Source organism: Salvia splendens, chromosome 4, assembly GCF_004379255.2.
Source record: "Salvia splendens isolate huo1 chromosome 4, SspV2, whole genome shotgun sequence".
Taxonomy (NCBI): Eukaryota; Viridiplantae; Streptophyta; class Magnoliopsida; order Lamiales; family Lamiaceae; genus Salvia; species Salvia splendens.
In genome coordinates this window covers 38,728,273-38,754,648 of record NC_056035.1, presented here as the reverse complement: position 1 = coordinate 38,754,648, position 26,376 = coordinate 38,728,273, and the positions used below count along the sequence as shown (strand labels likewise).

The following is a 26,376-nucleotide window of genomic DNA, read 5'->3' as shown; positions in this document are numbered from 1 at the left end:
ATTTGGAAGAAGCTTTTGAAATGAAGGACTTGGGAAATGCAAAGAGAATTCTTGGCATGGATATCATAAGAGAGAGAGCTGCTAGGAAGTTATGGTTGATGCAGCATAGCTACATCAAGAAGATGTTAATCAAATATCAGATGATTGACTCTAGAAAGGTATCAACTCCAACAAGTCCATACTTCAAGCTCTCTGTCAGTCAGAAACCAGCTAATGATCAGGAAAGGAAGTTGATGTCTAAGGTGCCTTATGCAAGTATTGTTGGGAGTATTATGTACATGATGTTGTGTACTCGGCCTGATCTGTCACATGCCATAAGCCTGACCAGCAGATACATGGCAGACCCGGGTAGCACACATTGGCAAGCTTTGAAGTGGATAATGAAGTATTTGGTGGGCACACAAGATTTGGGATTGTTGTTCTGCACAGCAGACGGTGAGGATGAGCTCATAGGCTACTGTGATGCAGACTATGCTGCAAATATTGATAGCAGAAAATCCCAATCTGCCTATATCTTCAAGCTCTTTGGTACAACAATCAGTTGGAAGTCTAATCTCCAATCTGTGGTTGCGCTCTCTACAACGGAGGCAGAGTATATATCCTTAGCAGAAGCGGTTAAAGAAGCTAAATGGCTAAAGGGAATATTGGGGGATTTTGGTGTGGTGCAAGAGGCTGTAACTATCTTGTGTGACAGCAACAGCGCCATTAGCTTGGCCAAGCACCAGACTTTCCATGAGAGAAGTAAGCACATCGACATCAAACTTCATTTTGTAAGAGATGAGATAAGCAAAGGCGTGGTGGCAGTCAAGAAGGTCCACACCTCTGAAAATGCAGCTGACATGATGACTAAACCCCTACCAAGTGCTAAGTTCGAGCATTGTTTAGACTTGGTTAACTTGACTGCAAGAAGATGAGGGAATTTTGGTGAAGGTGGAGTTTTGGCTGGCCGGATGGTGGATGCAGCCAAGGTGGAGATTTGTTGGGTTTTGGTGTGGCTGGACCAACCATCGGCCCAAGTCATTATTGAGGACCGAACTCGATTAAGCTCGGCTAACACCGAACTCGATTAAGCTCGGCTAACACCGAACTCGATTAAGCTCGGCTAACACCGAACTCGATTAACCTTCTCCAACACCGAGCTCGATTAAGCTCGGCTACCAACCGTTGTATTTGAACAGCTCGTTCAGTTACAACGACTAGTTTTTCAGTTTTCAGTTTCACATCTTGTTTTTCTCCATATATTCGTGTGATTCAAGAAACTAGATAGAGAAGTGAATACACTTTGTGATTCTTGAGCTAGCTAGGTGAGTGATCCACAATCGAGTTGTTTTCTCCGATTGAGTAGCGAGCTAAGTGATAGTGTGTTGTAATCGCCTTCGTTTGCTTTGTATTCGTAATAATATCGTCCCACATTTGTTCGTGAATCTCGCGTCGATTCTGTATTTGATTCTTCATGGACTTTGGAGTGTAATTGTGTTTCTAGTGTCAATCATCAAATTACACTACTACTACTGCAAAACTATAGTTTACTGCATTGGATGTGCTGTGATGATCACTTTGTGGAGTAAATTTTATTGGCAATATTAATTGGTGTAGGATAAATTGGGACATATGGAGAGTGATGATTGGAGGTTTAGATGTTATGTTTAATTGTAGCTATGATAATTTTAAATTACATATGAGACTATGAGAGATGATCAAAACAAGAATGCATCTAATTAAATTCAAAAATGCAACCCAAATTTATAAATAGTAGACCTATTTATAAAATACAAAAATGGCCTGAAATTTGATGAAAGATTAAAATAACCCAAATAGTCTATTAAAAAACCATCCTAAACATGTTAAAAAAATAGTACTATTTCGTACATGTCTATATGTGAGGAATAGTAACCATTATTAATCATCATGTTAACAAAATAAATTATACTACGAAGAACCTACTACTAATCAATGTATTAGTACTTTTAAAACCACATCTCTTTACTTTACCCTAATGGCTAATACTATCAGTAGTGAAACCGAGCCAAAAGTTAATACTCCTATAATATACTACTCTTTTCCGTATTGGGGAAAAAGTAATTATTACTTCTAATGGTCGGAACTCAGAAGCTTAGTTTTAATTCAATTTGGTCCAATTTCACATATTCACTCTTTGAGTTACTATATATCCTGTATTAATTTCCAATGAGAGGGTTGCTAATTGTTGGAGAGTTGATTGCAATCGAGCACAATTGAAGAATGCGAAAGGAAGATGATGAATACACACAATTGACAGAAAGGAATTCTTGTATTTCTTGGATTGAATGAATATGGAGCTATTGGTTACAACCACATGAATCTCACACTCATCTCTATTAATACCTCTCTAAACATGGAGGATCAAGGAAAAACCCTAACTAAAAGAAATGAGAAAAAGCTAAACCTAAAACAGTTGGAACAGCTTCCAACGGCTTTCTTGAGCTGAACTTTAGCTGAATGTTAATTCACCAATTAACACTAATATACATGAATAACTCGTGGAATAATTATTTACGAGTATCATTTCACATCTCTCTTATTTACGTGTTCGACCTAATAGTAGAATGGTCAATGCCTGAAGTCTTAGGATTGAATCCGAGTCCATCGTGACGTACATTAAGTTTTTAGTCTCTACTAGTATATCAAAACACAGAATGATACAATTCGCAAATAAATTGATAACAATTTACATTTCATAACATTTCGAATTTTTTACTTAATATCAGTTCGATGATTCATGAATATAAGTATTTGACTCAATATCAATAACTGGTATGCTTTGTGATGTCAACTGATATTAATATATCTAATAGTATATTTTTCATTTCTCAAATTTCTCATTTTAAAAAAAAGTTATCACCGGAACTACTCTAATTTATTATCTACATTATCTTACATGAAAGTTAATAAAATTGGGATCAGTTCTCAAATCACAAATATACGCAGTACTACCATATACTGTACTTAATTTTTATTTAAAAAAACTCAATGCAACATGAATTATCTTGTCATGAGTATAAGTATAAGCATGCATTTGCAATGCCTCTGACACAATTAATAAAGACCAATTCAAACATTTGCTAACCTATGATATGAAAATCAATTAAATAAAAACACTTTGGACTTGATTGATGGATTGAAGAAACAACAAGGGGAAAAGGCACAAAGAAAAAGTTTCGATTGAGACGTTTTAGGTTAGGTCTAAGGGCATCCGCAGTGGTGCGGATGTCCCGGCGGAATTCCCCGCGGAATTCCCAAAAACACCTTCTGTCACGTCATAAGGACTTCCCACTGCATTGCCACGTCATACGGACTTCCCACTGCACAGTGGCGGAATTCCCGACAGAATTCCCTCATTAAAAAAAATCACAAATTAAACAATTTTCGGAAGTAAACAATTTACGTAATTAAAATTTCGACGAAAACAAGGAAAAATCCATTAAAATAAGAAAGTACATTTCACCAAATAAAAAAAATACATTTAAAAAAATGAAATAAAGCGGAATTCTGCGGGAGTCGACGCAATGGCGGACGTCCCCGCGGAATTCCGCTTAACGCCGCGGACCTGCTACGTCCTCAGCCCAATTCCGTATCCGTGGCGGACACGCCTAATGGCGGACGTCCGCGACGGAATTCCGAGACGTCCGTGGGAATTCCGCGCGGAAGTCCGCCATTGCGGATGCTCTAAAGTTAATTTTTGGCATCAATGCTTATCCATTTATCGATATAATAATACTACTCCTAATACGGAGTATATAAAATATACCAAAGACTATTTCCCCCTTGAAATAAATTAGTAGTAGTAGTCACTAATATCTTTATATAGAAATTAAAAAATATTGTTACCAGTGTGTGTGACATAATGTCTAAGACTAAAGATCTCAAAAGTTCGAGTCTATGGTAATGTGATCTTTAAATTTATATTCTTTATTTATAAAGAGAAACAATGTACTGTATGTCTGTATGTATTATATTCCCTCTCCATCGTCTACCTTAGAATGGTGTTTCTATGATAGTATAGTATAGTATCATACATTTTCTAATAAGTTATCTATTTGTTTTATTTAGCTCGCTTATTTTGTTTGGGTTGCATTACAATTGGACCTTTTCATTTGGCCCATTGCTTTTGGCACGAATAACGGAATAAGTCATCCTAGCAAAATAACATTACTATGTGCAAATATTTACGGGCTTCGTGTTAAACCTCTATCAAATTTGATTACAATAAAAAATTGTTTTTTTTAAAAAAATTTAAAATCTAAATTTATAATCATAATATATCATGAACGTATTAATTTGTAGGAATTTGAGACATCTGCTTCATTATCATATCATGATTAATATGCTTCATTATTAACAAATTCTTCAAGATTTTTTTTCTATACATTTCATATATCATTAATGCAACAATGTATATTTGCACAATTAAAATTAATCTATATTTTTCTTCCAGGTTTAGGACGCTAGCCAACGACATGGCTTCCATTTATTTTTCTTTGATTGTTTGTAAGTTTTTATCGCTAATAGTACTTGTTTAATAAGTATATCATATTTTAAAGTGAAAACAACGAAGTAATAAATAAACACTAAAAATCAACATCGGTTAATTATCGTCTAATATGACATTAGTTTTTTTCCCCCCCCCTAAAATGACAGCAGTTAACTACTGTGAAGAACCATTAATATATCTATACAAGAAAATGCATTTTGGCTACTGTGAAAAATCAGTATAGAAAGTGAGAGTCAAAAATCATCCAAGTGGAAGGAATGTGACTTAAATTTGATTGAATTGTGTTAATTGTGATTCCATAATTATAGGAATTTACTTGTTATTGTTAACTGATTTAAACTACGAAAAAGATGAGTATATTTTGTTATGTTTTGATTCCATAGACCATATTGTTAATTGATTTATAGCATCCAAAGTATAAGATTATACTATTAGTCAAAGCATAAAACATAATTTTGAAAATAAAAACAAGTCTGGCATAGTAAAAAAATCATTTTCCTATTTTGAAATCTTCCATAGTTGTGTATAAATCACCTTATAAACTAATTCCTCATTTTAAAAATATTTCGGACAACACAATCAAATCTCCACAATCAATCACATTATTATTGTAATATAGTGTGTGATGGGACGAAAACAGTTTTATCCAAAATTAGTGATTTTCTGGGTGATTTAGGTGTCTGATTTTTAAAAAAAGGAAACAAAAAATAATTCGAGAAAAACAAAAAAAAGGTGGTGGGGGCATAGTAGCGTCGAGGATTGTGACTGTTTCAATCAAATTCTTCTTCAATTAAGTTTCTCCCGATCTTCCGCATATCAATTTCTTCCAATTACTTCCTTAATTTGATTCAAGCTCACTTCCAATTTCTTCTCATCGCCCCCAATTTCTAGCGCGTCGATTCGATTAATTTAATTTGTTTAGAGATCATTCGTTTTCGCCACAATCTTCTGATTACAGATGCTGATTGATTGGGTTTTTGAGGCGATCAGCTCTGCCGCCAGCTGAAATCTGATAGCTTGATTGACAAGTTAGGGTTTCCCGATTTGGAGCTCTGGGTGCCAATCAGTCGAGGCAGAGACCTTTGCCGTCATCATCTTCGGCAGGTGGATTATGGTTCTTCCTCCGCCCTAGTCGGCCGCGCCACCACTCTCTCCATTATCTTCCTGCCCCTCAGATGGACTTCGTCAGCCGCCACGCCGGCGCCCCCTCCGACAATCAGCCTCCTACTCCCTCCGCCTCCTCTGCTGCGCCGCCTGAAGAGCCCGAGTATCTGGCGCGGTATGCCGTCGTTAAGCACTCGTGGCGCGGCCGTTACAAGAGAATTCTGTGCATATCCAATCTCTCGATTATCACTCTGGATCCAGGCACGCTGGCCGTGACTAATTCGTATGATGTCGGTAGCGATTTTGAAGGAGCTACCCCGATCATTGGGAGGGACGAGACTTCTAATGAGTTTAATATCAGTGTGCGGACTGATGGCCGTGGGAAGTTTAAAGCGATGAAGTTTTCTTCCAAGTATAGGGCGAGTATATTGACTGAACTGCAGCGGATTAGAGGGAACAGAATCGCTGTTGTGGGGGAGTTCCCTGTTCTTCATTTACGAAGGCGGACCTCGGAATGGATCCCTCTTGTAAGTTTTGTTATGACTGGTTTCTTTTATTTGACTTGCTTTGATGATTTCCATCCTATTTATCGGTTTCATTTTGATTGTCCCTTGATTACTAGCTGAACTACAATCCTTTCTTTCTTGTCGAGAATTGATATTGTCTGAGTTGGTGTGCAAATGGGTGGAGGTTTTTACTGAATGAAATTTTTCTCTAATGAATTCATTATGTATATTGCTGGAGTTAGAATTGGCTGCTTAGATAATAATATTTCAAACATTTGGTGACAGTAGCAGTTAGATATTACAAACGGAGCCAAAATATTGCAATATTTCCTCGTTTAGTGGCTTCACTACCTTTTGACTGTAAAGCGAAACAAAACCAGGGATGATATGCTGAAGGTTGAGGAGAATATTGTTGAATATAAATTTCTGGGAGTGAGAGCTGCATTATTATTATCATTCCCATCATTAGCTCTTGTACCATAGGAAGCTTACTCATGTAAGGAACAACTTTGGGAGAACTTATGCTTCCGTGAATGCTCTTAATTTATGGTGAACTCTCGTTCTGGTGCCTTGAATTTTTGTCTGGTGTGGAAAAAATATTCGTTGGGGATGGCTTCTCAAGTTAATGAAGCTTCATATGTTCTTATATGGTACTCCCTCCGTTCCATGGTAGTTGAGTCATTTCATTTTTTGCACTCATTTTGGAAAAATAATAATAAATAGTTAAAGTGGAAAAAAGTAAATTATGAGAGAAAATAATGTAGATAAGACTCTTCTCTACATGATTCTCCATCGTACTTTACTCTTCCTTCACTTTAACTATTTATTATCATTTTTTCAAAATGAGTGCAGAAAATGAAATGACTCAACTACCGCGGAACGGAGGGAGTAGATGATATATACCCAATTTGTTATGTATTTTAGTGTCTATACTTCAAAGGAAACATTGAACTGAGAAGCATGTATCATGTGCTCCTCTATTGAATAAGTTTCTGTAGCAAATGTTTGCATTCTCCTGTATGGTACCATAACTGAATAATAGGAGTATTTCTGGAGGCCATCACAGGACGACATTAGATATCATGTTGCACTTGTTTTGATTATTTCCTCTTATATTGGAGCTGTCTAGTTCTGTTCAGTTGGTGTTATGGGCATTCTTGCTATGGCAGTGCAGTTTCCTTTGTTAGGATAACTATTTGGTGGTGTAATTTGTAAATTTGTGATAGTTATTTAACTTATTTGGCATTTTATACTATGGGGGTAACTGGAGCATTATTTTAGTTTTTTTGAATATACTCTGGTAAGCATGGTGTCTACCTCTGACAAGAAAATGGTGTTTTTCTTCGTGCTGCAACTGCTCGGGCTCTGTAGAAATTCATTGCAACTGAGGTTGAATTAAACTACTCCCTCCGTCCCATGTCACTCACACTTTTCATTTTAGGTCGTAAATTTGAGATTGATTTTTTAGTATAATTAAATTAGTAAGTGTAATGAGAAATCACTTAATAAAGAATAATTAACACTAATATATTAATTAAATACCCTAATTCTTACTTAAAATAGAAATAGTGTAAGTAGTTTGGGACGAGCCGAAATAGAAAAGTGCGAGTAAAATAGGACAGATGGAGTATTAAATACTAGCATTTGGCTGTTCACACAGGACACATTCCGAGCTTGAGCAGAAAAATGTTCACTAACTCATTCACGGTTAGATTAATGGCACTAAGATTTGAATACCTTCCCGTGAAATGAGGTGAGTGTATTATATAGTTTAAAAAGAGATGAGAGTATCAGGAGCAGGATGATAGAATTGAAACGGATAAGAATGGCATGATAGGAGTTGCATTTGGTTACAAATAGATGAAGAATATTTACACTTGGAGTCCTGCTTTTACTATGGTCAGAATCTTACGAGAAATAAGCAGCCATTGTTTCAGCTATTTTCTTACATTTCTGTTCCCCCCTTGTTACTAGGATGTGTCGGTTTAGCTTTTATCATCTGAAGCTTTCTATGCTAAATAATGTGCACGATATTTATGTTAAAGTATTCCTCTGCAGAAAATGAAAGTCACTTACATTGGAGTTGAAGTGATTGACTTGAAGACTGGAGATCTTCGATGGTGTTTGGACTTCAGGGATATGGATTCTCCAGCCATACTTCTTCTCTCTGAAGCTTATGGGAGGAAAAATGGTGATAGTGGCGGGTTTGTTCTATGTTCTCTATATGGACGGAAATCTAAAGCATTTCAGGCTTCTTCAGGGACTTCAAATGCAACCATTATATCGAGTTTGGTATGCCAAATGTGTTTTGCTGACATTGTCATATTTTAGCCTTACATGCTAATGTTTTAACGTTTTCAGAAAGCTATATAGGAGAGTAAAGCTGTGAGCGGTTCTCTTATTTTAAGTTAATTTCTTTAAACATTCTTTTCCAGACTAAAACTGCAAATGCCATGGTCGGAGTTTCATTAGTTGTTGATAACTCTCAGTCACTTACCATCACAGAATATGTGAAAAGAAGGGGTAAGATTTAACTTCAAGTTGTATGTTTGAACATTCAGCTAATTGTGTCCTTATTTGATTTGCATGTATATTCTGAACTTACTCACATTACATGTAGGTAAGGACGCTGTCGGGGCCCAAGAAACTCCTCTTGGTGGTTGGTCTGTTATAAGGTTGCGAACTGCTGCACATGGGATGCTACATTCTTCTGGCTTAAGCCTTGCAATTGGACCAAAAGGAGGACTGGGGGACTTGGGTGACGCTGTCTCTCGTCAACTTATCCTAACAAAGGCCTCACTTGTCGAAAGACGCCCAGAAAACTATGAAGTAAGTCCGTCTTTAGTAATGCATTTGCTTAGGATCAAATGCTCTTAACTTTCATATGATCTTTTCAAGAAGACATTCCTATCACCGTAGAGAGGTGCCTACATTACCCTTTGAGAGAATAATGCTATTAGAAATGAGCCACTCACCCCTTAAAAGGTTCCACACTTATATAGGTGAGCTAGGATCGTCACCAAGTCGATGTGGGACAAGATTTAAGAGTTTAAACACGCCCCCTCACGTGTGGGCCGGAATGACACATCGGACTTCCATCACGTGGGTAGGCAAGAGAAGAGATAAAGAGATAAAATCCATCATCGACTTGGGCCCGCTCTGATACCATATTAGAAATGGGCCACTCACCCCTTAAAAGGCCTTATAAGGGGGAGGGTTATCCACACTTATATAGATGAGCTAGAATCGTCACCAAGTCGATGTGAGACAAGATTTAAGAGTTTTAACAAATACATTTTCACATGTGTTTATTAGGCTCCCTATAAGCATTTCATATAAAAAAATTATTGGTGTGAAATTGCCGCCCGTCTTCCTTACAGTCAGCTTTGATTTCAGTTGTGATCAAGAAAACTTTCCTAACACTGTAGGGAGCCTAACCTAAAAGAACAAGTGGGGCACACATTTGTATCTTGGTCTAACCATATATAATTCGTGCGAAAGAAATATCTGTATTCATTAATTGGTGCCAGAGGAATCTTCCCCTGTGCAGCTTTGGTTGCTCACTATTCGACATCGCCCCCTTTATGTTTAATTACTTTCACATTGGAATTTTCTTGTGGGCAACTCCTACTTGGTTACTCTGGTTTGTCACGTTTGTTCAATAATAATACTAGTGTGCCACTGCCATCTGATGTTTGTATGCCCCCTCACGTGGTAGCAATTAATTGCTTTTTAACCCACCCCATACATCTTTCTAACACTACATGCCTGTAATACGTGAACTGGAGATTTTTTGTTTGGGGCCCTTTGTCCTGACTTCGATGCAATGTTGAATGACCACTTCATCCAGAATCTCAAGTTTGAAGGAAAACCATTTAATATTTTTAACATTCCAAAAAATTAACTCTGACCAAATATGCATGAATCTTTCATATTCTATGTCTAGCTGTAAAAGTGGAAGAAACTGGTAGTGCGCAGTCAGTGATGTTGGAGATTTTAATTTCCATGGAGCTGTGTGCAACTAGTGTCTATTTCATATGTTACTAAATATGATGATTGTAGTAATGCTTTGTCATGCTCTGGACAAATACTTCAGATGAGATATTTGACAGTTCATAAAGATTGAGTGGTCACATTCTCACTCAATTGGTGCAGGCTGTAATTGTTAGGCCCTTATCTTCAGTTAGTGCTCTTGTTCGATTTGCCGAGGAGCCACAGATGTTCGCTGTGGAATTTAATGATGGATGTCCCATTCACGTGAGTCCATTTGGTTTGCTTGTGCACTATTTAAGGCTCCAAGACTCTGGGTTTTAATGAAAAGGATTTGGAAGATTGATACATATCTGTTATAATTATTTCAGGTATATGCTAGCACGTCTCGTGACAGCTTGCTTGCAGCAGTTCTGGATGTGTTGCAAACTGAAGTAAGTGAAATTTGACCTGCAATTTTCCTCGTCTAAGTTTTAGTTTCTAGTGTGCTAAACACCCAACACAATTGTTTCATTTCATTTTCACTGCAATACCCATTTAAAAAGAATAACTAAAAAAACCTAAAACCTTATATCATCAATCCCAGTCCTGTATGATTGCAGTTGGACCCACTACTTGGATATTGTTCTTTTCAAACTAACCGCTAATTTAAAGCAGGCCAGGCTATACTATAAAAGAAGTATCATCAACCAGACCTTTGTTTCTTGGTCGATTAACTAGTAATTAGAGACTCTGACGGATTCCGGCTGCATGTCTACTGATTTTGAATTGAAGTCAGTTTGACTAGTATTGCAGTGAAATTTTCTACATCCATTATTCATGGAAATTGGTTTTACATTAGCAATTATATACAAAATATGTTCAGTATGCTATGGCTTTGACTTGTGCAGGGTCAATGTCCAGTGCCTGTTTTGCCAAGGTTGACGATGCCTGGCCATCGGATTGATCCTCCTTGTGGCAGAGTTCAGTTATTATTTCCCCAGCAGCCACAGCGACCTGTTACTGATATGGAATCCTCAACAATGCCTTTAAAACACCTTGCAGCAGCTGCAAAAGATGCTGTGGCTGAAGGAGGTTCTATTCCTGGTTCAAGAGCTAAATTGTGGCGGAGGATAAGGGAATTTAATGCATGCATTCCATTTAGTGGAGTTCCCCCTACTGTTGAAGTACCTGAGGTGACTCTGATGGCATTGATCACATTGCTTCCTGCTGCTCCAAATCTCCCTCCAGAGTCCCTACCCTTGCCACCACCTTCGCCTAAAGCAGCTGCTACTGTAATTGGTTTCATTGGATGCTTGCGCAGGTTGCTCTCGTCAAAAAATGCTGCTTCGCATGTGATGTCATTTCCTGCTGCTGTTGGACGAATCATGGGCCTGCTCAGAAATGGTTCTGAGGGAGTAGCTGCTGAATCGATAGGGCTTATTGCTATGCTTATTGGTGGTGGTCCAGGGGATACAGCTATGTTATCAGATACTAAGGGAGAACAACATGCAACAATAATGCATACAAAGTCTGTACTATTTGCTGAACAGAGTAACCTGAATATTCTTGTTAACAGAATAAAACCTACCTCCGTTTCACCGTTGTTATCAATGACCATTGTTGAAGTTCTCGAAGCTATGATATGCGAGCCACACTGTGAAACTACCCAGTACACAGTGTTTGTTGAATTACTGCGCCTCGTAGCTGGGCTGCGTCGTCGCTTGTTTGCATTATTTGGACATCCTGCAGAAAGTGTTCGAGAAACTGTGGCTGTAGTTATGCGTTCAATAGCAGAAGAAGATGCTGTTGCTGCTGAATCAATGAGAGATGCTGCTTTACGTGATGGTGCATTGCTGCGGCATCTATTACATGCATTCTATCTTCCTGCTGGTGAAAGACGTGATGTCAGCCGGCAACTTGTTGCTTTGTGGGCAGATTCTTATCAACCTGCCCTTGGATTGTTGTCTAGGGTTCTACCACCTGGGCTGGTTGCATATTTGCACACTAGATCAAATGGAGCAGAAGATGAAGATATATCTAATCAGGAACTTTCCTTGATGAGTAAAAGACAGAGGCGATTACTCCAACGAAGAAGAAATCGTCCAGTTGGAATCCCCTCTCAAGGCCAGGGCTTGTCTTCTGTTAATGACACTGAAGGCACCGTACAAGAGCAAGTACAACAGATAAATGGACATGCATTTAGAGGATTAGAAGGATATCGCAACTTGGCAGATGATTCAGCTAGTGGGTACATTCCGTCTGCTCATCCTTCACGAATTCACCACAGTGACAACAATGAGCTTCCTACTGCAGTGGTCCCTCAAAGTGATCAGTCATCAGCTGTTGCTTCATCTGATAAATATGCAGCATTTGAGCCTACTGGAGCAAATGTCACGAGCAGACTTGCCTCTGATATTGGTCCATCTAGCCCCCATAATCCAGGTATCCCTGCTCCTGCCAAGGTGGTTACAGAGAATGCACCAGTGGGGTGCGGCAGATTGCTATTAAATTGGCCCGGTTTCTGGAGAGCTTTTGGTCTTGACCACAATCGCGCTGACTTGATCTGGAATGAGCGTACTCGGCAGGAGTTGATGGAAGCTTTGCAGGCTGAGGTTCACAAATTAGATCTTGAGAAAGGAAGAACTGAAGATATTGTTCCTGGGGCTACATCCAAGGAAGCTGTGAGTGGGCAAGAGACCATGCCTCAGATATCATGGAACTATACTGAATTTGCTGTTCGGTACCCTAGCCTGGCGAAGGAAGTTTGTGTCGGTCAATATTATCTGCGCCTGCTGCTTGAGAGTGGAGCTAACGGTCGAGCTAAGGACTTTCCACTGCGTGACCCAGTTGCATTTTTCAGAGCACTTTATCATCGGTTCCTCTGTGATGCAGACACTGGGCTGACGGTAGATGGCGCTGTTCCTGATGAAATGGGTTCATCTGATGATTGGTGTGATTTGGGAAGATTAGATGGTTTTGGCGGAGGGGGTGGTTCCTTAGTCAGGGAGCTCTGTGCAAGAGCGATGGCAATTGTATATGAGCAACATTATACCTTGGTAGGACCATTTGAAGGCACTGCACATGTTACAGTACTAGTGGATCGAACAAATGATAGAGCTCTAAGACACCGGCTTCTTCTCCTTTTAAAGGTAAGTCAGTGCACCACTCCAGTTTCTTTCCTTTGATTACTGTAGAAATTAAAAATGTCAAACTCAAATTCTGGTCAAAAGATATTAAGCTGGAAAGACGTCTAAAAATTAGGGTGTAGCCTTTTACGAGAACAAATGTAAAATCGGAGGCTAAAAGCTCAGCAACTTTGGCATGTATTAGATTTTGAACACACATTTATGCACTCAATCAATCCTGAGTCTAACTACACAGTCATGGTTTTTATTACAACACCCACCTGAGTTGAAAAAGGGACTCATGAGAACCTTCCATGAAATTCCCACATGAAATAGTGAAGCTTGTTACTCATACTCACTTATGCATGCTTAACTTTGCTACTTTTGACTGTCATCAATTTCATATTCTATATTTAGTTACTCATTCTATCCTTAAAATTTGTTGCCAACCTGTTTATCTTTCTTGTTTGCAATTGACCTGTTGCTTTACCTGTTGGCATCTAGGGCCATATTGTTATTGGATCATAGCACGACTGTTATCATTAAAACTTTGAATATCTGGATATCTTTAAGCTAATTCCACTTTTGCTTCTGGTTTAGGTTTTGATGAAAGTTCTTTCAAATGTGGAGGCATGTGTTTTGGTTGGAGGATGTGTGCTTGCTGTTGATTTACTAACCGTTGTCCATGAGGCTTCGGAAAGAACTGCTATACCATTGCAGTCTAACTTAATTGCTGCTACTGCTTTCATGGAACCCTTGAAAGAATGGATGGTCACCGACAAGGACAATACCCAAATTGGGCCCGTTGAGAAGGACACTGTTAGAAGGTTTTGGTCAAAAAATGAAATTGACTGGACGACCAGATGCTGGGCATCAGATATGCCTGACTGGAAGAGACTAAGAGACATCCGTGAGCTTAGGTGGGCAATGGATGTTCGAGTTCCTGTTCTTACTCCAGTTCAGGTATAGCATTATAGAGCATGGTAACGATACAACTACATGAAATTTTTGTTGTTTTTTCATTTACTTCGGAAATCGATACGACTCCAAGAGCTTATAAGATGTAGTCTTAAGAGCTTCTAAGTTTTGAAAGAGTTTGGATGATTGAGCTTATAAGCTAGGGAGAGAATTGTGAGTTTGAGTCTGAAAATGTAATAGATTTGAAGTTGGAAGGGCATATATTACTAATAATAAATTATGGAGTATGTTAAAAGATTGTTGCTTATATGATTATGAGAAAAAGATTTGGGTTTGAGGAGTTTTTTTGGGGTGCCTATAAGTTGTTGGAGCCTATTTTTACAGCATAAAAGCTGTTTATGAGCTTATTTGCAAAATGCTTTTCAAGAGCTTATGAGCTCCTAAACAAACAGCTCAGAAGCTGTTTGAAGGAGTCAAGGAGGTTGTAAGCTCAGCCAAACACCCTCTTAGTATAATTTTCCTGACAATGCGATAAATTCTTTAAGTGAACTGGTCTCAATTCCTGCATGAAATGGTTCTAGGTTCAGTCATCAGTCTACAGCAAGCAGTCTAAGAACCTTAGGAGTACCTTCATTCAAGTCATGGATTTAGCCAATACATGTTAGTATTAGGTACTGACACTTTCTATACAAACTTTTAAAATCTTGTTAATAAAAACACAGAATTTTAACCATTGTCTGTACTTATTTACCATATTGGTTCTTAATGTAATAAATATATTTAAGAGTTCCCTTTTACGCTGTACATGTAGGCATAGGAAATCTAGGAGTCAAGCACAGCCTTGGCAAAAGGATCAGATAGCATTAGTTTGAACGCTGTTCAGTCATTTGATGTATTTGAATTGTAGTTGTGTTGCTTGGTTTATAATGTTCCTAAAATGTGTTGGTACTTGGTACCTTGTACAGGTAGCAGAGGTGGCACTTTCCATATTACACAGCATGGTAGCTGCTCATTCAGATATCGACGATGCAGGAGAGATTGTTACTCCGACGCCTAGAGTAAAGGGAATCTTGTCAAGTCCACGTTGTCTTCCACATATAGCTCAGGTGATATTATTGTGCCGTCCTTGAATTGGTTATCTGCAGGTGTCTTTATTTGTCCTCAGATATTATGTGCTCGTTAATGTTGGAATCCTGTAAATTACTAAAGCTACTTATTTCCTATCTTTGATTTATATAGCTTGTTAATCTGAAATAGGAGGTTACAGGAAAACAAAATGGTCAAAAGTGCTAATCTCACGCTACCACCCGTTATAAAAAAGTGTTTAACATCCGAGGCTCTAATTTATAGTAATTTGCTTGCATGAAAGGGAAATATCACATATGGAGTATATAGACACTATAGAGACTGCAAGGATTTGTTTCCACTATGGCTTTCCTTATCATCCCTTTTTGTTTAAATTCCTCTGTCATAAATATTCCTCTTTGGCATCTTACTGAAAAATATCAGCTTCTAGATGTGGTAAACTTTCAATGTTGTCTTTGTTTAGGAGGTGGCCTTACTTATTTTGTTCATCTTCTTTTAGGTTATATATGCATTAATCACTGTTGATTTTTGAGCAGGTTTTTTTTTCTCTCCTGATTGCAGCGTGGTGGCTCACGCAGCGTTAATTGTATTTCAAATTTTCTACCTTCATCTATCTTATAGAACATTTTCACCTCAATAATATCTAATGCAGGCTTTGCTTTCTGGTGAACCAACCATAGTTGAGGCTGCCGCTGCTTTGCTTAAGGCTGTAGTTACCAGGAATCCCAAAGCCATGATAAGATTATACAGTACAGGCGCCTTTTATTTTGCCCTGGCATATCCTGGATCTAATCTTCATTCAATTGCCCAACTTTTCTCTATGACTCATGTTCACCAAGCTTTTCATGGAGGGGAGGAAGCTGCAGTCTCCTCTTCTTTACCTTTGGCGAAACGAAGTGTTCTGGGAGGCCTCTTACCTGAGTCATTGCTCTATGTACTGGAACGTAGTGGGCCAGTTGCTTTTGCAGCAGCAATGGTCTCTGATTCAGACACTCCTGAAATAATTTGGACACATAAGATGCGAGCAGAGAATCTAATATGCCAGGTACTACTATTCCTGCAATTAGGATTTTGATATCCTCTTACTCATGCAAATTGCAAAACCATTCTCTTTAGAATTTAATTCATATTATGGAATAGAGTAAAGGTCAATTTTGGTCCTAAACATATGACCAAAATGCGAATTTGGTCCAAAACATTCACTTTTTGAAAAACAGGTCCATAATAAATAAAATCCTTGTCGGAGTGGTCCTTTTTTGACGGTTCCGTCAAAAAACTGTCATGCCACTATGCAATTAGCGTTGACCGTTAGTTTTTTGACGGAACCGTAAAAAATGACTACTTTGGCGACATTTTCATTTGTTATGGACCTGTTTTTCAAAAAGTGATTTTTTTGGACCAAATTCGTATTTTGGTCATATGTTTAGGACCAAAATTGACCTTTACTCTATGGAATATATACTGCTGGTATACTCTAATGGTAATGTCAATTTTGTTTATGTTTTTATAGGTTCTGCAGCATCTTGGTGATTTCTCTCAGAAATTGTCTCAACATTGCCATTCCTTATATGATTATGCTCCAATGCCCCCAGTTACATATCCAGAGCTTAAGGATGAAATGTGGTGTCATCGTTATTATCTTAGAAACTTGTGTGATGAAATTAGATTTCCTAGTTGGCCAATTGTTGAACATGTTGAGTTTTTACAATCATTGCTGGTACTGTGGCGAGAGGAATTAACTCGAAGGCCAATGGATCTTTCTGAAGAAGAAGCTTGTAGGATACTGGAGATTTCAATTGAAGAAGTAACCAGGGATGATGCCCCTACAAAACGTGGATTTGGATCGCTTGAGGACATATCAAAGCAGATTGAGAATATTGACGAGGAGAAGCTCAAAAGACAGTATAGAAAACTTGCAATGAAATATCATCCAGACAAAAATCCTGAAGGGAGAGAGAAGTTTCTAGGAGTACAAAAAGCTTATGAATGCCTGCAGGTACTTTCAAGATTAAAATCTTATCTATTCATCAGATCGGCAACTGCATCTATAAATTTTAAACCAAAATGGAAGTTAACAGATAACCAGGTCTCATAATTGTAAACAGAAAAACAAAATGAAACTTGTCTGATACTGGTGTCCTATAGCTATGTGATTTCAGTTTGGCACGTCCAATAAAGATGGTGTCAAGCTACTGGGTAAAAACAAGTGAAATTTAAGATTTGTGTCTGTCAACTGTCGACAAGTGGAACACATTTCTTATTTTCATTCTTTATTATTATTATTATTATTATTACTATTATTATTATTATTATTATTATTATTATTATTGAAACTATAAAAATAGCATTTAGTGAGTTACACAAATACTTTTCAGATATTGTCCAGAAGTTTTACGTTGGTTAGAGTGCTACTCTTGCAAATTTAGGTTACTTTTAAACTGTCCATATCAAGAAGAGAGATGGTGTCCTAGCTGATGTTGATATTCTAAGTTGGGACATTTGCAAAACACCTTATCATAGATGGTACCAAATTAATAAAAATGTTTTGTATGGTCTGAGGGTATATCTATTAATTACCTAGGTTATTTTGCATAGTATATCACCATCTTTTGTTAATCAAATGCTGTATTCATTCTCTTTCAGGCAACCATGCAAGGGTTACAGGGACCTCAAACTTGGAGGTTGCTGCTTCTCTTAAAGGGACAATGTATCCTATACAGGCGTTATGGGACTGTCTTGATGCCGTTCAAATATGCTGGGTATCCAATGCTGTTAAATGCCATTACAGTGGATAAAGATGATACTAATTTTCTTTCTTCTGATCGAGCACCTCTCTTAATTGCAGCCTCGGAGCTTGTTTGGTTGACGTAAACTCACTCTTCCATTTAGTTTCCATATCATTGTTATTTTGCAAATACTCTCCACTTTATTTATTCAGCTCACACAAATCTGTACAATGTTTAACTAATTTAGGTGTGGTTCCTCTTCATTGAATGGTGAAGAGCTTGTGAGGGATGGTGGAATACCGCTTCTTGCTACTCTTCTTTCTCGATGCACGTGTGTGGTCCAACCAACAACTCCTGCCAGTGAACCATCTGCCGCTATTGTTGCCAACATAATGCAAACATTTTCTGTCATAAGTCAGTTTGAAAGTGCCAGAATGGAAATGCTTGAGTTCTCTGGTTTAGTTGATGACATTGTTCATTGCACGGAACTTGAGCTGGTGCCAGCAGCTGTTGATGCTGCGCTTCAGAATATTGCTCATGTTTCTGTCTCCTCTGAATTTCAAACTGCTCTTCTGAAGGCTGGTGCCCTCTGGTAAGTGGGATTATGTAATGATTATGATGTCTAGGTTCATGTCTTTATCTAAGTTCTACAAAGCAGTTCCACTTGTCTGGATGTTTGCAAGAAATTAGGGTTAGATGATTAGGATTTTTATGATTAGTTATGCATTTTCTATGATGATCTTTGATTGCTCCCTGATTTTGATGCTCTTAGCGATATATTTTTTTTTATGGAAACTGTACTTATGGCCATGGTGCTCTTCTGTCTAGTTTCTCTGCTAATGGAATAGGCTTTGTTTAGATTTTCTTGGAAGGAAGTTTACTTCAAAATATCTCATATTCTATTATTAAGAATAAGTAGCTCTTTGAACTGTGGTTTTGAATTTCGTTAGAGGGCTGTTCTTTGAAAGACCCATGTATGAAGTGTGAAGCTGCAGTTGATGAACAATGTCAATTTGTAGTTCACTGCAGCAGTTGCCTGATGCATCTTGTGTTTCTGGTGAAAGGCTGTTTTTTTTTCCGAGTCCATTCCTGTTCAGATGTGGTCTTATAGAGTTGACTTTTTTTGCATGTTCAGGTACCTAATACCGTTATTACTTCAGTATGATTCAACAGCTGGGGAATCAGATAAGACTGATGCTCATGGGGTTGGTACTAGTGTTCAAATAGCAAAAAATTCACATGCTGTTCAGGCATCTAATGCCTTGTCGAGGCTTAGCGGTTTGGGCAGCGGTGACTCTCCGGCACCCTATAATGAAGCTGCAGCTGATGCCCTTAAAGCGTTGCTGACTCCTAAACTTGCAAGCATGCTGAAAGAGAACTCTCCCAAAGATCTCTTGTCCATATTAAACTCAAACTTGGAATCTCCTGAGGTAAGTGATCAGTTTCTCGAGGCGTATCTTTCTTTCTTTCTTGCATTGTCATTATATTAGTTTAACTTGTGATTGTGAAATTCTGTGCAATATATTTTACACATTTTTGCTATTGCTAAGCCCAAACATATGCCTACGAAGTCTTTTAAGCTTTAATAACTTGGTATGAAGCTCCTATAACGATTGTATGAGTGATTTGAATTCGAACATTTGGTAGTTAGCATTTCATTATCTAGATTTGAAGTGTCACAACACAAATGAATGTGGTATGGAGCTGCATGTCAAATGGTCTGTGATATGTGCCATATTTGATGTAACATAGAGCATGATGCAACCTGTCTTTATATTGTTTTGCAGATAATCTGGAATTCCTCCACTCGAGCAGAACTGTTGAATTTTGTGGAGGAGCAGCGTGCAAGCCTCAGACAAGATGGCTCATGTGAACTGAGAGATTCACATTCCTTTCTTTATGAAGCAATATCTAAGGAACTGTATATTGGCAATGTATACTTGAGAGTCTATAATGATCAACCAGATTCTGAACTTACTGAACCTGAGAGTTTCTGTCTTGCCCTAGTTGATTATATATCACATCTTGTACATAATGCACCTGCCGCAATTAATCAAGTTAATGGTGATGTAACTGCTGAATCATCTGGCGAGCATCCCTCCTCTGATGATTTTTCAGCATCTGTTGATGGGAAGCCTACAAACAGGGAGGAAACTGAATTAATAAAGAATCTCCAATATGGTCTGATATCTCTCCAGGTACAAATTGGGCTGTTTTTGTATATTTTATCATTTGAGTGGTATCTGATTTTTTTTCTTCTGTAAATGCAGCACTTATTGACGAGAAATCCCAATTTAGCTTCTGTTGTGTCCTCAAAGGAAAAGTTAAAACCCCTCTTCGAGTGTTTTTCTCTTCCTGCTGCTTCTACAGGCAATATACCCCAGCTTTGTTTAACTGTGCTATCACGCTTGACAACATTTGCCCCTTGCTTGGAGGCTATGGTCGCAGATACCTCGAGTTTGCTTACATTACTACAGATGCTTCATTCATCTCCCAGCTGTCGAGAAGGAGCTCTACATGTCCTCTACGCCTTGGCAAGCACACCAGAACTTGCATGGGCAGCTGCTAAGCATGGTGGGGTTGTTTTCATTCTAGAGGTGCTCTTGCCAATAAAAGGTATACTAATCTGACACATGGCTATTTCTTTGAAAGGTTACTGTCTTGCTTCTAAATAGAAATTCTCTGCAGAAGAGATTCCACTGCAGCAAAGAGCGGCAGCGGCGTCATTACTAGGAAAGCTTGTTGGGCAGACAATGCATGGGCCCAGAGTTGCAATAGCCCTGGCTAGATTTCTTCCTGATGGCCTCGTCTCTCTGATCAGGGATGGTCCTGGTGAAGCAGTTGTCCTTGCACTTGAGCAAACAACAGAGACTCCAGAACTTGTTTGGACCCCAGCAATGGCAGCATCTCTATCTGCACAACTTGCGACTATGGCTTCAGATCTGTATCGTGAACAGGTGAAAGGGCATCTTGTTGATTGGGATGCACCTGAACATGCCTCTGGCCAACAGGAAATGAGAGATGAACCTCAGGTATAACTGTTGTATTTTTAGTGTACTCAAGGATGATCAGTTATATCTAATGACTTGCATTATCGATTTCCATCTAGGTTGGAGGAATATATGTCCGGTTATTCCTGAAAGACCCCAAATTTCCTCTAAGAAATCCCAAAAGGTTTCTTGAGGGTTTGCTGGATCAGTACTTATCATCAATTGCAGCCACACACTATGATGGCCAAGCTGTTGGCCCTGAGCTTCCTCTACTTCTCTCTGCTGCCCTGGTCTCTTTGCTGAGAGTGTACCCTGCTCTCGCAGATCATGTTGGATATCTTGGTTATGTGCCCAAACTCGTGTCTGCAGTGGCTTATGAAGCTAGTAGAGAGTCAATGGCTACAGATACCTATTCATCTGATGATGATAATTCCCAACAAAAAATACAGACCCCTCAGGAGCGTGTTCGCCTTAGCTGTTTGCGTGTTCTGCACCAACTTGCAGGCAGCACCACTTGTGCAGAAGCTATGGCAGCCACCAGTGCGGGAATGCCTCAGGTATGTGGTGGGTTTGACTTTTTACTGCACACAAAACAACTGGATAAACATCTAGTAACAAGTTTCCTTTCACTTGGCTGATCTTTAATGCAGGTAGTTCCACTTTTAATGAAAGCTATTGGTTGGCAAGGTGGAAGTATCCTTGCTCTTGAAACCTTGAAGCGTGTTGTAGTTGCGGGAAACCGAGCAAGAGATGCACTTGTTGCACAGGGTCTGAAGTGAGTGTCTATCTATACAGTATAACATATACTCCCTCTGTCCCTTAAAAATATTACTATTTCCATTTTAGTTCGCCCCTAGACTTTCTATTTAGGAAACTTCTCTCTCTAATGAGGTGAACTTATTCTCCACTAACAATACTTCAATCACTTTTTTTTCTATCTCTCTTACTTTACCAATTGTGCATTAAAATCCGTGTCCCTTCAAAAGTTAATATTTTTAAGGGAAGGATGGGGTATTCATTATGTACGTATGCATATGAAATGTGCTAGTTGAATCAGGGAGACTACCATCCATATAAATTAATCTGTCTTATGATTACTTCTAATCAGTGCATTATATAATGAGACATTATGCAGTTAGTTGCTATTGTTACAAAGCAGAAAATAAGTAGGAAAATAATGCAACATCACTCTACTAGCACTGGGTTGTAGGTCATAGATTTGCTTTGTTGCACTGCCAGTATGATTTAATATTGACACGGGATACCGTTTCTGTAGGGTTGGTCTTGTCGAAGTCCTTCTTGGCCTTCTCGATTGGCGAGCTGGAGGTAGAAGTGAGCTCTTTGCGCAGATGAAATGGAATGAATCAGAAGCATCGATTGGAAGGGTTCTCGCAATCGAGGTCAGAATCTAACAAAATTGAATATATCCTATAACTGGTGATGTTAGTTTTGAGTGTGGCGACCTTTGATAATAATCATTAACCTTTAAATTGTTTATATTTAGGTTTTACATGCATTTGCAGCAGAAGGGGCGTATTGTACCAAAGTGCGTGCTATACTAGATTCCTCAAGTGTAAGTTGCAAGTCCTCAATCTTTCATCTTTTGCATAATATTTACAATCTAGCCCTCAAGACACTGTATCGAGTCGTCGTTGTGAAACAACGCTGGGTTTCGAAAAATACATCTCCATTTGTATTAACTAAAAGGGGAGGCTGATGGACTTGCCTTATGCAATAACACAATGCAGGTATGGAATGCGTATAAAGATCAGAGGCATGATCTGTTTCTCCCTTCAAATGCTCAAACTTCACCAGCGGGAGTTGCTGGTCTCATCGAGAGTTCGTCATCCAGGTTTACGTACGCAATCACAGCTCCTCCATCACATTCTACTCAAACAAAACCCCCTACCACTGATTCGAATGGAAGCCAAGGCTAGAGACGCCACAATATTTATTCTATATATAGACTTGGCTCAGACAAGAGTGATGAGAAAAAGGCATTTTGTATTCATTTTTTCCTTTGTATAGCAAAGTGTACAGTTCTGATCTCTTTCCATGTCTTGTTTGTCATCATTTTTGTATAGTACAGCAGTTGATATGACGACTTTGTGTATTTCAAAGCCAAAGTTGTAATACACCCATTTTCACAGTTGGTGACCTCAAACCTATGATTCTTGTTTTATAGTAAATGGCAAAATTGTTGTACCGTCTTCCGACTCAACGTCCCGACATCACGGAGAAGGCCATGGAGTAATCCGACGACGACGGATTACCGTGATCCACCGTCGCACCCCTTGGCTGGTGGCGGCGATTATCCGTTCTTCCATCATCATCGTCCTCGTCCTCATCGACGGACAAGAGATCCACGACGAGCATCTGCGTGTGGGGCGCTTCCTCCATGGGCCTCCGCCCCTCGAGCATCTCGACCACCTCGGCCATGGTCGGCCTCGTCCTCGGCTTCTCCTGTATGCACCACAGTGCCACCCCGACCATCCGCCGCAACTCACTCTCATCCACCCCTGAACCCTCCACCAACAACCGATCATCCACAACCTCCATCAGCTTCCCTTCCTTCAATTTCTCAACCACAATCCTCGGAAAGAACTGAAACTTCTTCTTCGAGTGATGCCCTTTGTCAAGAACAGTTACGCATCTCCTTCCCCCAATCATCTCCAACAGCACCATTCCGTAGCTGTATACGTCGCATTTCTCCGATATTCCGTTTTCGAGAAGCCATTCCGGTGCAAGGTAGCCTCTGGTGCCGCGAATAGTCGTCGTCTCCACCCGGCTCTCGTCTCTCCCCTTGAGCTTCGATAGTCCGAAATCGGAAACTAGGGCACGGTGATCGCCGTCGAGGAGAATATTCTCCGGCTTCACATCCAAATGCAGCACGCACGATCGGCAATCGTGGTGAAGATAAGATAGGGCTTTTGCTACATCCAACGCAACTCTGCATCTGAGATTCCAGCTCAAGCAGCCGCTTCTCTGATTAGCCCTAGATTTGGGGAAAATCCAATTATCCAACGATCCGTTGAATACGAATTCGTAGACGATGAATCGAGCTCCCTCGCGCGACGCAATGCAGTAGCCGAGGAGGCGAGCTAGATTAACGTGCTGCACGCTTGCGATCGCGGCAACCTCGGCCTTGAACGCCTTCTCGCCGCGCTCATCGCCGCCGTCGATCCGCTTGACGGCGACGGCGGTGCCGTCGCTGAGTATGCCTTTGTAGACGGAGCCGGATCCGCCGCGGCCGAGGAGCGCGCGGAAGCCGTCCGTCGCCTCCTCCAGCTCGCGGAGGCGGAATTTGGTCGGGACGCCGGCGACTTTGCGGAGGAAGCTGTACTCGATCCGCAGCTCGCGGCCCTGGAAGCTGAGCTGGTGCTCGAGCTGCCTGCGGCGGCTGTTGTAGCGGGTGCGGATCACGACGATCGTGGCGACGGATAGAATGGCGGCGATGGCGGCGCCGCAGATGAGGTAGAAGGTCTTGGAGAGTTTGAGGGAGAGTCGAGCGATGACGATGGAGGTCACGAGCAGCAGGATTATGGCGAAGGAGATCAAAATTGCTCTTTTGTCTTCCATTTCCGATCAAATTGTTTCCATGATCAGAGCTTGGAATTTGAGAGGTAATCGATTCAATTCTTCATTTAAAAATATGATTCAAAGACTTATTCCCAGTTTTTTGGTTTTACTTCTTCTTGATGAATCATTACTATAGAAAATGAAATTTTAAAATATATAGGGAGTTGAGATGCGTATTTATTAATATAAGATCCAACTATATTGAATAGATCAGACTTTTTATTGGATTCCTGAATGGATACAAATTTTTATTTAGTTGGTTTAGTTGTGCTTGTGCAAGTTGCATATTCATATACTCTATATATATCTGTACATGCGACTTGGTTCTCTTCAATTTCATCAATTTTAATCTCAAAGTCAATATATTTGTAATAGTGATTGGATTGACGGCACTGAAAACGCAAGATTTTATTTTCAAGTGCTTTAGATCTACATTTTATGATGACCAACAAAGAAGTCTTCACCTAAGTGTGTGTGTGTGAGAGATATAGAGACTCTTATCTCTACTATCTTTGACAATATGTTTTAGATAATTTGATTGATGTTCATATGAGAACATGGGCTACAACTATCTTTCAAATTAAATTGTGATTTTAAAATAAAACAAAGTTTTGTAGATGTATGTATGTATCAATAGCATGAGCTAATTATTCTTAACTACTACTCCCTCCGTTCTATAGTAATAGAGACATTTCATTTTGAGCACTTGTTTTAAACACTATTCTCTATCTTCCTTTAATCTTTCTCTACTTTAATCATTTATTATCATTTTTTCAAAACGAGTGCTCAAAATGAAATGCCTCTATTTCTGTGGAATGGAGGGAGTAGGAGACAATGTTCTTATAATCCAACAATAACACCACGGCCATTCATTCAAATCACACAAGATAGATAGATTGAAACAAATCATGTCACTAAACTTTAACCGCAACGTAGTAAGGCACATATTTTGTCAATTATACTAAGTTTACCTACACAAATATAATACGGTATGATTATTTAAATTTTTTATATGATTGAGTACATGATAAAATCTAAAAAGGCACGTTTAAATGTAATGCTGCATCCAGTCCCAATTTAAAAGAGAGCCAATCAAAGAGGTCATCCATTTCCTCTGGAATAGTAGTGTGGCCAAGCCTGTATGAATTATGATGATGATACATTTTGTAAATTGTAACAATCATTTGAACTAATTAATTATGAGAACAAATGCTAACTACAGAAGATGGCTTACGTGGCATACGATTTAAACGTGACATCTCGAAATCCAGTTGAAGCAAACGTCTTATAAGACTTGACACCAAATTTATAATCAACCATATCATCAAACATGTAATTGTGTAGAGAAATTGATAAAAAAAAATGTTTCCATATTCCAACTTAATCAGACTCATGTTCGATCCATTGATTATCTTTGAATATTAGTGGTTCAACATTCTTTTATCTCATTCTACCTTAATATGGCATGGCTAGGGATGTGAATGCAGCTCAAAACCAATTCAGTACTTCAATAATAATTTTGATAAAATGAATAATTAGAAGAAAAAAAATGAATAGTCGACCCGATTAACATCCATATTTGCAAAACAAGTATCGAAGAAAAGCTATCATTAATCTTAATAGGCGAGGATGCAGCACGCGCAGAAGCCTGAGCCACACCCTCGAGTGCTGGAAAAGTAAATGAAACATGAATTGAAAAGTGATAGTGTTGGTACAAACTCATCAGTCCAAAAATAGCACTTATATTTTGGGAGAAGTTTTCGCCATTCTCAAGTACTGAACCCTCCGATCCCAAGTTTTACTGTGAAAAATAAAAAAATGTGTTAACATTATTAATTC

At 39.1% G+C, this 26,376-nt stretch overlaps 2 protein-coding genes across 2 annotated transcripts; one reads left to right on the top strand and one right to left on the bottom strand.

The window, feature by feature from the left end:
- The first annotated feature begins 5,274 nt into the window (after window positions 1-5,274).
- On the top strand, window positions 5,275-23,122 carry LOC121799930 (dnaJ homolog subfamily C GRV2-like). The gene is made up of 22 exons (XM_042199451.1): window positions 5,275-6,162; window positions 8,200-8,433; window positions 8,577-8,664; window positions 8,762-8,970; window positions 10,297-10,398; window positions 10,503-10,565; window positions 11,022-13,262; window positions 13,839-14,201; window positions 15,122-15,262; window positions 15,895-16,287; window positions 16,753-17,238; window positions 17,886-18,109; window positions 18,216-18,560; window positions 19,104-19,398; window positions 19,756-20,166; window positions 20,239-20,584; window positions 20,657-21,000; window positions 21,078-21,515; window positions 21,609-21,733; window positions 22,235-22,358; window positions 22,463-22,531; window positions 22,707-23,122. Exons 1-22 carry the CDS (start codon window positions 5,707-5,709, stop codon window positions 22,893-22,895), a joined length of 7,686 nt encoding a protein of 2,561 aa, XP_042055385.1. The 5' UTR covers window positions 5,275-5,706; the 3' UTR covers window positions 22,896-23,122.
- LOC121799932 (probable receptor-like protein kinase At5g20050) lies at window positions 22,943-24,931 on the bottom strand. The gene has a single exon (XM_042199452.1). The coding sequence runs from the start codon at window positions 24,535-24,537 to the stop codon at window positions 23,176-23,178; it is 1,362 nt and encodes a 453-aa protein (XP_042055386.1). The 5' UTR covers window positions 24,538-24,931; the 3' UTR covers window positions 22,943-23,175.
- Between the last annotated feature and the right edge of the window lie 1,445 nt (window positions 24,932-26,376).